The 18,171-nt window shown below is 41.9% G+C and overlaps 1 protein-coding gene across 9 annotated transcripts in view; it reads right to left on the reverse strand.

The window, feature by feature from the left end:
* CADPS (calcium dependent secretion activator) overlaps positions 1 to 18,171 on the reverse strand; it is a 203,498-nt gene that overhangs the window by 32,807 nt on the left and 152,520 nt on the right. For 6 of the 9 annotated variants that reach the window (XM_063164920.1, XM_063164919.1, XM_063164918.1 and 3 more), the window contains 5 exons: positions 17,510 to 17,666; positions 16,397 to 16,538; positions 9,638 to 9,784; positions 6,409 to 6,564; positions 3,484 to 3,631 (listed from right to left, as the gene is read on the reverse strand). In XM_063164920.1, the coding sequence (XP_063020990.1) occupies positions 3,484 to 3,631; positions 6,409 to 6,564; positions 9,638 to 9,784; positions 16,397 to 16,538; positions 17,510 to 17,666 (750 nt within the window). The remainder of the gene's footprint in view (positions 1 to 3,483; positions 3,632 to 6,408; positions 6,565 to 9,637; positions 9,785 to 16,396; positions 16,539 to 17,509; positions 17,667 to 18,171) is intronic. The other 3 variants (XM_063164923.1, XM_063164922.1, XM_063164921.1) reach the window with 1 other exon arrangement.

The raw sequence follows: 18,171 nt of genomic DNA on the forward strand, positions 1-18,171 counted from the left end.
GCATATATTGGGGTGTCTCTCTCATTATGTTTTCCTTCTGCAACTGCATTTTCTGTGTGTGTAAAACTTTGCAAACAAGTATTCAGCTAACTGCTTTCGTCATGTAAGTCATGAGTTTGAATTCAATCATGACTAGCTATGTGCAAAGCAATTCACTGTGAAATGCACTGACTGATGCATGTTCAATAACAAGCTTGTTTCAAAAGCAAATAAGAGCCCCAATGGAATAAAACCACAGCTCTGAGAGCAGGACAGGAGCCTGTGCATGCACCGAGGTGGTGTAGCAGCACCCTGAGCGCTCATTCCCATCGCAGCCGCAATCCCCAGGGCAGAGTGAGCCCCGGTGCCCTGGCAGCGACCATGCAGGACAGGGCCTGCCCCAGGCAGCCACAGCCATGTGCAGCCTGTGTCACCAGAGCCACAGCCCCAGCTCCACCTCGGGAAGGGGAGCCCTGGCCAGGACAGGTCAGAGACAGCGGCGGTTTGGAAAGCGAGCGCCTGGTGCTGCTACAGATGCCTGGCTTGCAAAACCAGCAATTCCAACAGCTCCTTCTACATTCCTCATGGAAACACTCAAGGTTAAAGATCACAGAGCTGGTTTGCTTTACCCAGCATAGCCCCCACTCTCGATCAAGTTCATCATAGCTTTCTATTAGCTCAATTATTACAATCCATAATCAGTGCACTACAATGATTCAACTTGACTTTATGTGATGAGTATCTTGCCTTGTCATGTAACAGATTGTGTGTATGTTGTATTTCTCTAAGGACCATCTGACCTTAGATATTAAATAGAAACATACTAGACCAACTGAGAAACATTTAATACATACATTTATCCCCTTAGATGTATTAAAAATTCAGAGGAAAAATAAATATTTAAGATGGTAAAGTATGTTTACCAAATGTTTTAACAGCTGCCTTTAGAGACAAGGAAATGGAATGAAATGATGGGTGTTTGTTTCACAGGGTAATGCTCGCAAAACGCATTCAAGTATCTGCTAAAGTGAGTGTGGCTGAAGGTAGTGTGGAAGGGAAGGCCTTTGGGGTGGGAGGGAAGCCACAGAGCAAGGTCAGGTCTAGGCAAGGAAGGTGCCAAAAGAGTCTCTGCCCAGACTGAACTGTCAGAAAAATGTGTGGTTTGTTTCTAACAAAAACGTCATCTCTGGTTAGGTCTGGGCCAAAGGCCTTGCCTGAGCTCTGTGGTGGGCAGTGTGAGCCCTTTTTGCTGCCATTGAACTGTCTGCACAGGGACACGGGCTGGAGGAGCCATGTGCCAACTGGGGCACTGATGGATGGTCCCATCAGTGAGTTTCTGTCCCTCCCTGTCTGTCCATTCCTCCCCTTGCTGACCTGTGCAGCTGCTACACACCAGAGATGGGGGGACAGAGGGACTCAGTGAGGCACAGACCCAGCTCCCATATTACTGAGGAGGACACAGGCTGGAATCCCAGGCTCCCATGCCTCTGGTGCATTTCCAACTGTCTCATCACTTCCAGTGAGACTGGAAGAGGCAGGGTGGCATTTTGTCCTCCTCTCCCAGGCTTTAATGACAGATCTACATGGGAACTTGAATCCCCCTCGGCCTGACCACCTTGGCACACAGGTTTAGACAGCTTCAAGAAGAGGAGATGGAGATAGTCGAAACAGAGAGTGGCACAAGTGAATGGAAGGGGAGGTAGTAACACTACTTAAAAGAAAAAAAAAAGAAAAAGGGAGGGTGTATAAAATACTGCAGCCCTAAATGGTAACCTATGCACCAATAATTTATGTCTGCTTTACAGGTTCCATTAGTTTAGCTATCTGTTAAAAACCTCATGTCCCAGCAACTGCTGCTTGCCACAGGGGTTCAGCTGTCTCGGAGCTGCTGCACCAAGCACCTGCTGGAGTGGCCCAGGCAGATTTGCAGCTGATCCTGCCTGCAGCCCAGGAGCAACCACACAGCCACCTCCTCCCCTGTCTCCTGCAGTCTGAGTCAGGCTGAACCTGCAGTGGGACTGATGCTCAGAATTTGGAGGAAACTGTGGCATTCAGGGAGCATCATCACAAGTCAGCATGGAAAGATGCAGTGAGTGCCTGGTCACACAATACCCGGGCACAGAGCTGATGTGATCAGTCTTGGGCCATCTGAATACTTCACCTGACAGTTTAATGAATGCAATGAGCCTCCCCTGTATTCATGATCTCCAAGATCTCCCTGTCCCCAGGGACTGTGCCAGTATAAGGGTTTGATCCTGTTTTGCAGTGTGGAACATCACAAACATGAACCTTTGCAGCTGACGGGGTAGATGCTGCAGCAGCTGCAGGCTGAGGGATTTGGGGAGACACATGGGTATGAATATGGAACAGAAAATGGTAGAGAAGTTCATGTCCAGACCTGGACAACAAAAGCCCACTCAAGATCTGCTCCAGCTGACCTGGAGGACAAGGGAAGACCTGATGACGGGCAGTATGAAATCTCTTACAAGGTGCATGTCACAAATAAAATGTCAGAACTGAAATATGTATAAGAAAAATAAAAAGAACAGCTGAATCTGATCCAAACACCACTGACATGAGAGCAGAGAGCCCTGCAACATCCAGTGGCCTTTGGAGCAAGTTCTTTCAGAGGAACAAATTGAAGTGAACAACTGAAAAAACACAGGAACAACTAGCAATGATTCACTGCAAAATCTGACCATGGAAAGCTGTAGTGAAAAGGCTTATCTAGGAAATGCTGACAAGCAGCGGACTAGGTGAGCCAAACAGTATTTGTGAATTTATTCTACACTGGTATATGAATATTCAATTTGGCTTGAAGTCACTGGAGCAAAATGAGCATTCTGATGCATTTAATTCATTCCAATTTGCCATGTCTTTCTAACTCATTGGTCAATTCACAGAAACTTCAACCTGCAACTATGGCTTCAGAAGAAAATAAAAGTCAGCAATTAATTAAAACAGGTTTGTTATTTGGGAACTTGAGTCATTATGAACCTGGAAATCCAGAATGATCAAGTGAGCTGATTACAGCCAGTACTCGAGGAAGGCAAAGCAGCCGGAATTTCAATCTAGTTTTTCAAGTTCTTATTTTTGTAGTTTTGTTTTTTTTTTTCCTTACATGCATCACAGCAACAACTTGGCCGTTCTGTTTTCCTTATGTTTGTCTACAGAAAATAGCCATACACAGAAAGTGTGTTGCTGACACCTGGCTCCAAGGTGCAGTTAATGACTCAATTTGTATGGTCATCATGCAACAACCAAGCTTGAGAGATACCGTATGCATACCACAGTCCTTGCAAAAAGCCACTCCTAAGTGACAGGGATTCCGAATGTTTCTATTCATTAGATTTGAGAGCAACCCCCTGTACATTCATCTGCACACTCTCTATGGAAGGCTAAATCCACAAACGATACAACGTCTCTGAAACGAGCACAACAGGAGACAGGAAATTTCATGACATTGCCTTTAAAAGCTGTGAAAGGAAGAACCTGCATTTTTACCTCTTGGCCCATTTCCATACTGCAAAGCTTTGTAGACTGAGCTTTGGCATCCACCATGACATTAAACATGGTGCATATTGATTGAGGGACTCGGAAATCTGTTGATCGGCTGGTTTTCTGCAGTTTTACTTCAAATGCAATCCTTGTTCTGTGAAAGAAAGTAGGAGAAGATGTTTCAGTTGCTTTTAAAAATACTAAGACAATAATAATTTGAAACAATACTGAGAGGAGTTTGAGAGCCAGAAAGCTGAATGCTGCTGGGAGTGCCACAGTGCAATTGTTACAAATGTGTTTTTTCTAAAAATGATTTTCCTGTTTAAAAAGAAACCCCCTTTCCAGAATACACATTATTTATAAAGTGTTCAACAGTTTCAGGGAAACTGTGACTCTCTTATGCTTGATAAACAGTGTGATGATGTTACAAACAGCAGTGTCAATGCACACCTTTAATTTGGTTGCATTAGCTGATTGATAACCACACCCTGCTGCACTAAAGGAAGCTCCTATTGCTCCCTGACAGCAACCACAAATAACAGAAACTCCTTCATTGCTTGACTGAAAGGACACTGCCAGATCATTGCATTTATAGTGATATGATAGTATTTGCTCACTGGAAGTTCTTAATTGTCTTGTGAGCTCACAGAAGTGGTTTCCCTGCACCACACACATTCACCAGATTGTATCTGCAAAGCATGCAGAGGCTCAGGCATGTGCATATGAACACACCTGCATCACACACCTCCCTGTTCTCCTGAGGTTTCACTGAGATCACATCTGACATCCCTGCAGTAACAAACCATAATACACCAAAACCTTTGTTAGGCCAAAACCTACAAAATCTGATCCTGTGTCATATTTTAAATACCAAGGCATTTGTGAGTCTAACAAGGGAATACTTTCCAGTGTGGTGAGCATTGCCTTGCCTTTTTTCAGAGCCCCTCTTCATATTCCAGAGGTACTTCACTAATCTAACCTAACACAGAACAATTATCACATCACACAGAATCTGCCAATAAATTAACATAGGAGCTTCAATTTAGAAATAACAAATAATATCAGCTGCAGCTCAGGAATAATTCTGAACTTCAATGATCCCCCAAGGGTTATGCAAATGAAAACTCATTTACGGATGTGAAGCTCCCTTTCTGGGGATCAGATCTGAGCTGGTATGTAGGTCCTTCTGCCTGGATTTATTAGTGAGCAGGCCTTCCTTGCAAGGGCTGCTTTCCTGACAGCCCTGAAATACAACCCAGTGTGGAAGGCAGAGTGGCTCCTCCATGGATTCAACAGTTCAGAGACAGACGCGAAGAAAAATGTTGTGTCAAACTGAAATTGCTAAAGAAACCTTAGCCAGGCCCTGTTTGCAGGTGATATAAATAGGGAAGGCAGCATATTGGTTTACATCAGCAATGGCATTTGAACTGATTTAATTACCAGTGCCAGATTTAGCCTGGACTCGGGGACTAGAATGTTGATAATTACTGAAAGGACCCAAGGAGACTGGGATTTTCCATCTCCTCATGGAAAGGAGCATGTTCCTACTTACTTATGCTCACAACCATTAAATATAGTTGTACCAATACAAGCTGGGCCAGGTTTTTACAGAGGGGCAACACATTTGTAGAAAGGTTGAGGCAAATCAGGGAAAAAAACCACCTGGCTTCCAGGCACACAAGCTCTTCTCTAGATGTACCTGGAAATTTGCTTATTTTTCCCAGTTGTCTCAGCTGAGCTAACTTGTTCTGGTTTTTACAGATCATTGCAGCTATAACTGTGCTGTAGGGACAGTAAAGGGGCCTTACTTCCAAGTGAAGAAAAGAAAAAAGAGAAAATAAGTTTTGCTGGTGGTGCTAGAGCAGAGAAGAGAGCAGAGCTCCATCACTGGGTTTTCTCCTAAAACACAGTCTGACAACTGAAAGACAACTAAAGCTCAGTGTTTGTGCCAGACACAGGACCAAAGATGGGCTGCTGTAATAAATTGCTCTATGTCAAAGATATTAAATGCAACACATCTCATTGCACTTAAAATGCACTAGGGTTTATTCCAGAATGGTGAGAGAACAAGCCTCGAGCTATCTGCCTTCCTGCCTGCATCTCAGGGATTGAATATGCCTTCCCCTGTGCTGATACTGCACATCCAGGCTAGTGAGGATTGTACTGAAAATAAATGCTACACTCAGACTTGCAGAGTGGCCAGGAAAGTGTGGTACAGGACAGCCACATCACTCACTGCAGTTAATATTAGCATGTACTGGCTATATTTGGCATCCATTTTTTCTCTGGTTCATCTCTTTGTCTACAAATTTTTGCACAAAGAAATACCAAGTTCATTTTTTCTTCTTGCCTCGTTATCTCTGATGCAAATGGACATAAATTGCAGTGGAAAAGTTGGAAATTTAACTTCAATATTTTGCTTTCAAAATGACAGCTGCCAGTATGTCTAAAAGTTGCTTAAAGATATCTCTGTTTTGGAAGATCTGCAGGTAACTATGCTATAATGTGGCTGATGATACAACAGCTTTTCCCAATCAACGGCAGACGTGAAACCTGTGTGCCAAGCAACACACTATCCCACTTTTTAAATAATTTTTTCTTGGTTTATTTCATGTATCTGTGCTTTTTAGGTGGGTGCTGGGATTTTTCTTATGGCTATACCTTCAGCAGTCAGCATCATCACACCAAACTGCATTTACAAAGATCTGACCTCACGTGTGGCACTGAAAATAAGTAATTACCTACATATCCCAGAAGAATGGGTGATTTATTGCCTTACTGTGAATAAGCACTCAGTCTCAACAGATAAGTGCCTGCTTGGGAGAGTCCACAGCTCACAGCAATGGGGTGAATTCCAGTTTTAAGGTGGAATAGCTTTGCATCCTGTGAGCTCTTGCGAGAACCATGCCAGGCTCCCTCATGGGCACCCACCTTTTCACACAGGACTCGATCATGTCACTCGCCATCAGCTTCAAGCGCTGCTCCAGGTGTTTCCCAAACTCCTCCTCAGGCCAGTGCAAATCCCGAATGAAGGTCTGTAGGGCATCAAGTTTCCAGAACATATCTTCTGAGGTGCCTGATCCATTGCTGGCAGGGCAAAATGAGAACAAAAGTCAGAAGTGGCATCGGGGTCTGGGCAACCTGATGTGGAGACCATTCCTGCAACAAGTGTAAGGCAGACAGCAGTTTCATACACAGGACAACGCTGGCCATCTCCACCATCAGGATTTTGAGTTTTACCATACAGTTGCCTAATCTACCTTGCTGTCATCACCCACAAAACTCTCCAGACCAGATGAGTAAGACAACATCATGAGTTACACACATTAACGGGAAGAACGTGTGTATGGTAAAAATCAGCCTTAGTTAATAACCACATTAAAGTATGTGATTATTAAGAATTAAGGCCAGAAATTGTGGGAGAAAATCCTTGATCAATAATAACTGCCATACTAGGCTGTATGCAGTTATTAAGATTTAGGGTTTCATGCAATTCTCCCCCCTCCAAATTATATCTTGAGTTTCCCTTGTTCCCCCAGTGTGGCCCCGTTTCCAGGTAAGGGACAGTGCTAACAAGTGGTGAGCGAGGACACACTTTATCTCTTGAACAGCTGAAAAAAAATTGGGGTAAGTCAATTGAGCTAAGGGTACATCTCATATCCAGGAGTTTCGGCAGGATTTACTGCTGCACCTTTTTCTCTTTTTCTTTGCAAAGGCAATTACAGGACAACAAATTTACATTTTTAAAAATTTATTTTGCAACAACTTTGGTCTGCCACAAAATTCTCAATTTCTTTCCCAAGCATATATTCTTGTACCCACACCCCTGCCCAGATGGAAGTCTTTAGTCCTGCAGTGTGTAGCTACACCAGCTCTTTTCACAGTATAATTATATCTCAAACCTCCACTTACAGAATAAAAATACAGGACTGGATTGCACTCTGTTTGTGCACAGAAATTTATGCATCTATAACCCTCTTCTCTCCCTCTCTTCTTCTCCCTCACTTTTTTTTTTTTTTCCAGAACAATTACCAAGGGAGCTTCAAGAGTTTCAACCCCCTCCTCGCATACCACTAATGCTAACACAGTAATTTATAAGATATTTAACACACCATGCATTACCACTTGTGCTGACATCATCTATAGAAACAGATGAGGGAGGGTGTTTCTATTGTGACAGATGCCAGCTGCATTGAGTTAATGCTAGAGGAGCTGGGAACTAATGCAAACAGGGCTACTCCCAGGTGAGAGCTGTAGTCCCAACATGCCAGAGGGGTCCTGAGGGAGCCTGGGCTAGCAGAGTCAACAAGATAAAGAATGAATAGTCTTGGTTGTAGGAGAAACGTATCTGACACTAAGCAACAGGTAACATGTCCTTGATGGAGGGGAAGGGAGAGTAAAAGGGAACCAGGGAGATGAAAAGATAAAGAATCAGGCATTTGCTTTTGCCAGGGGACCAATTTGGACAACAGGCTCACATGTTCATCTACCAAGAGCTTTTAGTTCAAACCTGTGCTTGGGTGTAAGCAAGCTTTAACAGTCTAAACCCAGTTTTGGAACTGCATGGATTTACATTTGAAGTGATTTAATGTGTACAAATACAATAATTGGTATTTACTACAGCAATATTATGACATCCATTTGGTTTCAAAATTCTTGAAGAATTATTCTCAGTCTTTTTCTCACTTTTGATTAGGGCTCCATCCAAGTAAACAATATAGTATATTCATTTCCAAAATGCACTGTTTGGATTTTGCTTGTGAGCACCACAATTACTCTAATCACGCCGGCAGCTTGCAATATACCATTGATGCTCAAGCATTTTCAGAGGGATGATCCAATTTTCTGTCATTACATGATTCTTATCTTTTCAAGGGCAATACCACAAAGCATGCACAGAGCAAGATTAAAAACTTTCAAGTACTCTTTACAGACAACTGCCTAAGCTAGCCTTTAAAATAACTATCTTAGCATGAATATGAGTTGTATGGCTTTGAAACATTAAACAACCATGCTAATATTTTAAAAGGTTTTAAATCTATTTAAAAAGATCTCACATCAGTGTTTTCTTTGCTTTCATTCATTACCAGTGCTCTGCAATCCTGCCTGTGCCAGACTAATGGCAGAGGCATTCTGGTGGACTCCAGGTGTAGATGTAATTGAGGGTGTTTCAGTACAAGGGAACAGGAGATTCTGGGGTGAGTTCTTCAGTTTTATCTATTAAGTGAGAGGACAGAGGAAAAGCACCACAGTGCTGTCTGTTGTCTATGCCAACCCTAAATAACTCTCTAGGACTTTAGAAGGAGAATGGACAAATAGCAGTTCCCATGACAGGACATCTTGAGATGATGAGATTTGGGTGGAGCCCACTGGGTACCACCCTCCACACTCCTCAGTGAGAAATCTCCTATAAGAGAACTTGCCTAATCTGTGCTGAGGATTTGTGGCATGTTCCCCCTGAGCTTCACACATGCACCTTGGGACACTCAGGCAGGAAGCACAGAGCTCAAGGCTCCTACACAGTAACTGCTTTGACACTATTTTCCAAGCCACAATCTAAAAATCACATTGAAAATCTCTTTCTTTAGTTGGTCATGGCATTATTTGGGCAGTAATGAAGGCTATGGAGCTTTAGTTGCTCTCTAGATCATCCCTCAATGTGAATGAAAACTGTTACAGGGTGCTCCTCTTTCTTAAACTGCTTCACCAAAGTCAAGACAAAAATTATCTGGGAATTGCAGAGCTCGCATGAAATAAAATTCATTTTTAGATCTACATCTGGTCCACAGAAATTGGTTGACTGGCATTGAAATTGATTAATCTTCTCTTTTGGACAAAACTCTTTGCTGAGACACATAATGTCACATTGTGAGTTCTGTGGTTTGTATGTTATTCAGACCATACCCCATTGTTGACAGCTATTTTGTAAAGCAAGATATTTGCTCAAACTCTCAGTGGGAGTTGAGACAAATTTTCAAGGTTTATACAAAAAAACCCTCAAAATACACATGCCAGAAATTCACTAGTGTCTCATTCAGAAAACATTTAATTAACTGTATCACTCTTTAAAGTTTTATGTAATGCACAGAAACAAACAATACATATCCATGCCAAGATTACTTTAAATTTAAATGAGATCTAATTTGAACTGAATACACACTCAGAATCATAAATAGCAGCCATCCATGACGGTGCAGAAAAGCTAGGCATTTGTGGGATGCCTAGTGGGATGTTAACTGGTAGATTTGGTACTTTAGGGAGATTCACATTTGGTAGATTCACATTGGGCAGATTACTTGTTAAACTCCTGTGGAAGAAACAGACAGAAAGAAAAAATACCATAACAGTGACAATGCCGATGTAGCAGAAGCACATGACACTCAGAAACAAATCTGCAAAGTTCACAGCATGAGGACAGTTAAAAAACTAAAGCAAAACATTTCAGAAAGAAGCATGAGTATGAAAGTTTATGTACTGAGTTTTCAGTCTGCTATAAAATTCAAATTCCTTAAAAAAACAAGCAAACCAGAATGAAAAGAAGAATCGCAAAGGGAAAAATTGACAGAGAATTTAAACACCTGTGAAAATAACTGCACCTTCAAGTCCTGATACCATTTCAAAGTGCAGAGAGCAGCTTTTCTTCCAAAAAATCTCTCTTTTAAGGAAGAGTCTCAGTTCTTACACACACAGGCTCAATGGAAGTGCTAAACTATGATATCTGCTAAGGGACTGGAATTTGAAATAATAAAGGGAGAGTCTGAAATTCCAGCCATAAGAGTTTTTCTTGCCACCAAGCTCAATGGAGTTGAAATTTTGCTGCAAAACCTCTCTGTCTTAGACCCTCCACAAATAAAGATGGGCTAATCTGGAGTGATGAGACAGTGAACTACAAGGTTCTTCCTCTGTGAAGACTGTGCCCTGATCCTCCCTTGCATTCCTGGGTGCAAAACAAAGGATTGCCCAGCCCCACTATTTGAACGCTGTGCATAAACTGCACTTTGTAAATGAATCCAGGACTAGTATGTGACTGTTTCATGGCTGAAAGGGGGCCATGAGGTGATTAAGATACTCAAAGGTTAATATCAAGCATGTGTACTTGGGCATCATGACTTCAATCAGTATTTTCAGATGTGCAACTGTTATGCAAATAGAGATCTTTAAAAAGTGGACAGCTGTGTTGATTTAATGCAACATTCTCTCCTGGAACAAGGTGCATGTAACAGCACTGCGTGCCCAAAGTTTGGAATGCACCCTGACATGTTTCATTGTACTAAATCTCTAGGTATTGTAACTGGTCTAATTCTGTTTAAATTAATATCTCATCACAGTTATATTCTACATGCAAAATGAAAACATCAGGAGATCTGGGAATCAGCAAAACACAGAGCTCAATTACCCAACTCACATATTACCTGACTCTCTGAAGAGAGAAAAATGCCTCATTTCTGCCCTCCCCCAGGAACACTGTCTGATCCCCTGGTACACAACCCACAGGTGGTTTTACAGTCCCATGTGAGGAACAAAACCAGATGCGTTTTCACCAGATTGCTACTTGGACTCAGTGAAAATGGAATTAGAAATTCAGGATTTCAGCTTCACCCTGCACTGCTGAAGCTGCTGAAAGCTTTCCTATTGATGCACACAGGCACTGCTTCAGCATCCAAACTTGCCTGCTCTGAGACTGCACCAGGATATGGCACCTTTGGAGGTCTCTCCCATTTCCCTGGATTAAATGAGTTACTTTACAGACATCATTATCTGGCTTCCTGTGAAACTATCAAATTATACACTATGTCTTTCAAGACATATTAAAATCCTAGTAACTTCTCTGAGACATATTTAGCACTTCATTTCTTACTGCAAGTTTTATATATCAACCCCCAAAGCAGTGGAATTGAGCTGCCTGAATAAATGTTTCCTAACGCATCAGATGATGTGAACCACATCTCTGCAAGAGCTCAGCTTGTCATTGCTGGTGAATGTTAGGGAACAGACTTCATTCTTTGTGAATAAAATCCCTTGTTGGGGAGGAAAATCACAAATCAAAGTTTTTTCCAGTGAAAAAAGCCTCATCACTATGCTCTGATTTCTAATTATTTCTATGATTCTTAGCAGATTTAACTTCCTGCTATCTGTGTGTTCTCTTTTTCAGGCAAAGAGGAGAATTCACTACTGTCACAAAGCTGTCCATTGTTTTCATTCATACTGTATCTGCTGCTAAGATGATATGACTATTGAATGAGACATAGACTACATAGTGATTGAGAGAGTGTTAAATCTTCAGAAATGGCAGTGCATGTGGTTAGATACTGATATGGAATAAATAAAGAAATAGCAAGAGGTGGACAACATATAAATGTATAAGGAAAAGCAACTTAAATAACTTAGCCAGATGGTAAATACATAAATCAGAGGACCTTTGGTTTTAATATTAAAATTCAAGAAGTGACAGTGTTATATTAATAAAAACACTGTATTAATAAAATATGACTTCTAGAGTAAACAGTATACTATATTCACACGGAAACATATTTCTTTTATACAACACATTATTTTGCTGATGCAAGAATATGTTGCAAGAATAAGTTAGTACTTTTAAAACAAAACAAAACAGCAAAATAATGGAGTATATTATGTTAACATACAGTAAGTAATGTAAAAAAAATATTCTCCTGAATTGACATGCACAGTTTTTCAGGTTCAACTGATCTAATTATCTGACTAACAGTTGCAGTGAGACCTCTAAAAAATTATTAATATTACCAACAAATGTTCCATGAAGCCTGCAATTGTTCAGACCATAAAAATACAGGTCCAAGATGAGAAACGGTTTCTAGAAGCCAGCCATGCCTATTTAATATAGATGGCTAAATATAACCTCAGCCATCAGGCAGGGAATGTGGGCATTTGCATCAACAAGATGAGGGCTGTCTGATTTAAGACGACTCAGCTTCAGGACTGGCTCCTGATACGTTTGATGAGAGACACAAGCTCTGGAGCTGCACTGCTTGTTTTCCTGGTGTCTTCTGTTTCTGCCCTGTTTGTGTCTGTGAGCTGTGGAAATGCCCTCACCTGGGCTGTCTGCTGGGAAGCTCTCAGTGCAAGCAGACGGGCAGTGCACCCCTGCACACCCTCCCATAGCTCACACTGTACTGCAGCACTGGATGGAACACGTCCAGTTGCACTGCAGCTGCTCCTGTAGAGCTGCCCTAGCAGTGAAAGGAGGGCAGAAAAATCACAGTATTTTTACTGAGCTGTCTCCTGGGTTCAGAATAGAGCTGAACGAGACCCTTGGCCACACCTAAACGCTGAGTTCCTACAGGATGCCTGAAATGATTTAGTGATGGAGGACGCAAATGCCTGTTTCTTCCATCACTATAAACACTTGAAACCTCACTGTCGAGGCTGAGCAAATGCTCAAGAGCAAATCTTTTCACAAAAGCCTTGATGTGAAGCAAAGAGCTTGATAGTGAAGTAGGCAGTCAAATCTGTGCTCTTCCTGACTGACACCCAGAATAGTAACAAAAATACTCACTTTCACTACAGCGGTGCTTCTTTTAAGGGGAAACACTTTTCACTATCATTCTGTAGTTGTACAACCTTATAAAATGATTAGTATAATCATATTGTTCAAGTACTGACATTTATATTAATGATACATTTATAAATAGTCTGCAAAGGGTTAGTGAGCAATTAATAGATGCTAAAGCCAGGACTACAGAGCGGTAGAGAGAGCCCTGGGTCAATGAGTAATGTCCTAGTCAAGCCATTGAAATTGGTTGTCATTGCATGAGCTTTAGCATTTGCTCAAAAGGATCTTTCAACACAGACACACACACAGAGACACACACACATACGTGTCAGCTGGCTGCGAGATAAATCAGCACTCTTCGAGAAGCTAGCATGAAAAAAACCCCATTGCAAACCCTACTTTTCCAAGACCTCTCAACTCACCAGAGAACAGACCTACTCTGCATCCTGCATACTTGGATGACTGTGCGAAGGACAAGTGTTCCACATTTCTCTGCGTGGATTCACACAAGCGCACCAGCTGCTCTAGCTATAGGGCACGGACCCCCTGCAAATTCAGCAGCTCTGCAGAGGCAGATTACAGAGCCCTCATGAGCACATAACGTCCATGCTTTCCCCCCACCATTTTTTTCAATACTTAACAGTATCTCTCTCTCACTGTGATTTCTATACCTAACTCCTCAGAGCATAAGGTGCAGAGTATTCAGCAATGAAAATAGAAGAAATACATGCTTGCAAACTGCCATCTGGTCAGGTTATGGAGGGCTACATATTTCAGCCTTGACTGCAAACACAAGTACAGAGAAACCCTTTCAAAAGATTCTGTGTTGTGGAATAATTTCTTGGTTAAGAGAAGATAATGAGATTTCCTTCTCATAATGCACTGCAGAGATCCAGGACAACAAGAAGCCTGGTGGAACGGCCAGCTTTGATGATCGGTCTTTGCTGGCCAACTTGAAGGTCTATCTCCAAAGTAGAGGAAAGCTGTGGAAGAACATTCTGCAGTGTTCCTGATTTCCAAAAATGCTCTGCTGCAGAGGTGTCAATAGAAGGTCACAATTTGGTTGGGAATTGGCTGCTCCGAACTATTTGAGAATCCAAGGCCACAAATTCAACTGTGCTACAGTATGGATATGTGGGGTGAGAAGAGAGTAGATACAGGAGGGCAAGTCAAACAGAGTAAGTCTCTAACCTGAATTTTTCTGCAAGTTCCCTGTCGATCAGACAAAGAGGAGCAGGTGGTCTGCCCAGGAGGCAAAGATGAAGATGCCTTAACATTTAGTTCTGAACAGCACATGAAAAATGTCATAAGATCCTAGGAATGACACTCCTTTTTTCCTTTGCACTGTATGTGCCACCCTCTGGCACTCACTGGTGCCTCCCTTCACCGGGCCACATCACGTTGAGCCAGCTTTGCAACTCACACTTTTGTGTGCGAGACATAAGAACAAAATATCAACACGTGAAAAAAAATCCATGGTGCATCTTTTCACCAGATGGACAGAAGCTTCTCGTGGAAAGCACCCACTTTCCTGCTGGAAGAAATCTTTTATATACCCAAGCCTATAAGAGAAAGAGTCCATCCTGGGCTTTTGCTGGGAGATGCAATGCTCAAAGCACACTGTAACTAGAACTCCAGAAGGGAATAACCATCACAAGAGAACTAAGAAAAGATCTTTTATAACTATCAGAGATAACTTGGAAATGATAGATGCTGGCATACCCAGGGACAAAGCATTTTGACAGGCAAGTAGCACATCCAAGTACTTATGGACATCTATAGTTAACTCCTTGAAGTCATTAAAAAGCAAAAAAGATGACAGCTTCTGATAAAAGAAAAAAAAAAGCGGAATGATTTGTTTATTGAGTGCTTGACCCAGGTGGACAGGTACACAGAGTTAACTGCCTCTGTTTCATAACAGACAAGGAAATACATATTTTTTACTAAAGCAGAGCTCTGAAACTGAAGTTAATGCTAACTTCGAAGTGCAATTCTGCTTGAAGGAGTGGCTGTAAAAATGGCATTCTCCTACTCGAAAGATCTATTTCTTGTATGTTTTCTGGGTCACATCTGCTTATTTGAAACAAGATTTTTTAGGATCTTTAATCCTGTTAGCCTGCAGACCAAAGACAGCAAATGGAAAGTGAGAGAGGCTCCTGAATGCCAGCCACTTAACCCCACTCAAAACAGAGGGAATGATCAGGTGTCAAGAAAAAGCCCGAGATTTGGCAGGCAGAATCCTTACGGATGCTGAGGATGCACAAGAAAGAAAGGAAAAAACCTGGGTACTCAGACTCCAGGTTGCATATGGGAGGCTGGCTGCTGAACAAAATCTCTTTTCCTTGTAAACGGAACATATTTGGTGTGAAAAGCCCTGAAAGACCACACGTTCTTTTATACAGCAACCTCTGAGAGCGCGGTGCCATTTCACTTTCCTTAGAGAATGACAAAAAAAGCAAGGAAAAGAGTCTCTCCAGAGGTCACCTGGTCCCAGTTCCTAGTCTGAGGCACTGCCAGACTCATGTCACTTGCAAAGGGTCCATCTTTCTCTTTTAGTATCTTTATTAGAAGGAAAAGTTAGCTATTTCCCTTTGTAGGATCTGACTTGGCTTTATAGAGCAAGCATGACAGGGTTCAGCAATGCTTCAAAACCTGTGAAATAACAACAGTAATCCAAAGCACATGTCACATTTTTATCATTCACCAGCTCTTGAGTTCAATTTGGGTTTTCCTCAGGCTCCCAGTTTCTTGCTGGTAAACTCCTAGCTTTCCAAATGTAAGAAATCATTATGCTTGAGTCATCTTGCCCAGGTTTCACTTTGGTTTCTGCATGTCTATTCCTACAGGCGGAGGAGCTGGGACTGGCAGAGCTGCCCTGGACATGGGGACACGTGCAGCCACCAGCCATGGGGCTGATGCCAGAGGCACACACTGCAGTACTCCCCCCACAGGGTGGGTGGAAAAAATGAGTGTTGAGAATAAATACAGCAATGACTCACAGGGGTTATAGGGCTGGAACTGAACACAGTGAAGCGAGATTTTTTTGTTCTGAAAAGGAGCTATGTGAGTTCAAAAGCAGCATTGGAAAAGGCCCTTTAGAATGGGTTCCAAAAAGCCATGGCAGTTAAGAAGGTTTTCCCATTTTCATGCTTCCCTGTTCAAAGGCACACGGTTCAAACTGAGGCAGCGATGCATTTCAAAAAGCCAATACCATTTCCCTCATTAACCTGAAAATCCTGAAGAGATCAGGCCTCCTATTTATAGCATTAAACTAGAACTTTTAAAGCATTTTCTGCATGTCCAGTCTAACGTTTGCTAATTCACCTCTATATGAATCTCCATCCATTTGCACCCAAATTCCGATTGTATCAAAGGAGGTTTCCTTACTTTACTGGCTCCCATGACTCCCGCTCAAAGCCCCTGTGAATTGACTGTGCAATTGAGGACTCCATCAGATCGACATATCTAACAACAAGTGGAGCAAACAGGTCTTGGAGGTGTTTGTGGAATTTTCCATTGCACAAATTATCTAGAATAGATAAATAAAAGTATAGTAAGACACTACTGTTACTACAACCTCTGTAACAAACCACAGCATGGCATTTCATCAAACAATGAATTTGTCAGTGAACAGGAAAACTTCAAGAACATAACAGGAGCCAGAGTTCATGACACAGACAGCAGGAATGACTTCTTACTCCAAACAAATAAACAGACAATGAACCTTCTTTTCCATTAATGTAAAACTTACAAATACATTATCACTTCCTGTGAATAAAACCAGTGTAAGAAACACAGCATGGCAAACATTATGGCTTTAGCAGGTGGGAAAATAATTTCTTCTTTGGTTGCTCAGTACCATGATGCTGGAGCTTGCTTTCTAAGGATGAGTCCCTGGCTTCTTTCACATAGTCTTAGAAAGCTAGCTGAGGTCCTGGTCTAGGACCTAGCTAAGGCAATGCCAATATTGCCACCAGCTCCCCAGGGAGCGTTGGACTATCCAGGAAAGCACCAAATTCAAAACATGGGTTTTGAAAGCATGGGCCCAAGTGCTTTGGAGAATTGTCTTATTTCACAAAACACTATTCTTCTGAACTACTTCTGCTTCCGTTTACTTTAGTATTTTCCTTCCTTCAATAAAATCTTAAAGCAAGGACTGGCTTACTCCATGCTAAATAAATGCAGTACACATGTTTAAAACAATACACACATTTAATGACAGATATAGAGTACCTAATTCCCTGCTTATCAGGCAGCCATTACCAAGAGACTTGAGAAGATGAAGCAAAATAAAATTCAACTTCCCACCTTTGACTGCAGTGATTTAAGGGCTGTGCTTTTTTCTAGTGGCAATGCAATAAAAGCTGGTGCTAAAGGAGTTTGTAAATCTGTAAATCTCCACCCATCTCAGTTCTCAGTGCAGCAAGGAGAGGCTGAAAGCACGATCAGTAACCTGAGCAGCCCACTGGAAAGGGAGTGATCAGAATGCAGAATACATACAGTCACTACGGAGGGAATCGTTAATGAGCTGAAAGAGCGGGAAGCTGTCCCAGGTGTCTGGGGGCTGCACCTCTAGCGCTGCATCCATATCCACCGCAAACAGCGACAGGAACGTCTCCGCGTGCTCTACCATCAGGTCTGACCACCAAGCAAAGGCCTTCAGAGTTGGCAGAAAAAGATAATAAAGATGTGTATTAGTTCTAATAAAGCGCAGGGAAAGATGTTAGGCCACATATCTTTAAAAAAAAAAAAAAAAAGCATCTCATGGAAACTATCTTTATTGTAAAGAGAACAGTGCTTTGAGTGCTAGCCTGCATGGGCAGTGCTAATCACAGAATTAGGCACTGCTGTTCTAACACAAAGCTTTCTTGTAGAGGCTCTCTTCAGAGCTCCACTGTAAAGGCATGCAGCTGTAACATAGCAGAGAAGGTTTCATCTGTTCAATTTACAATAAATGATTTCATTAATGATGCAAATTATCAGGAAAAAAAAATCAACTAATTCTTATTTCTAAAGTACAGAAATTTGGGAGTTTCTTCACTGTGCTTGTGGGTTTTCTGACGTGTTTTTCAACAGCTTAAATTCAACTTGGATTCAGTACTTGCATTTGTCTTGAAAAACTAGAAGCCTGAGACATTAAACTCTGCCCTAAATCATTCACA

This window comes from Melospiza melodia, chromosome 10 (genome assembly GCF_035770615.1).
Source record: "Melospiza melodia melodia isolate bMelMel2 chromosome 10, bMelMel2.pri, whole genome shotgun sequence".
NCBI lineage: Eukaryota > Metazoa > Chordata > Aves > Passeriformes > Passerellidae > Melospiza > Melospiza melodia.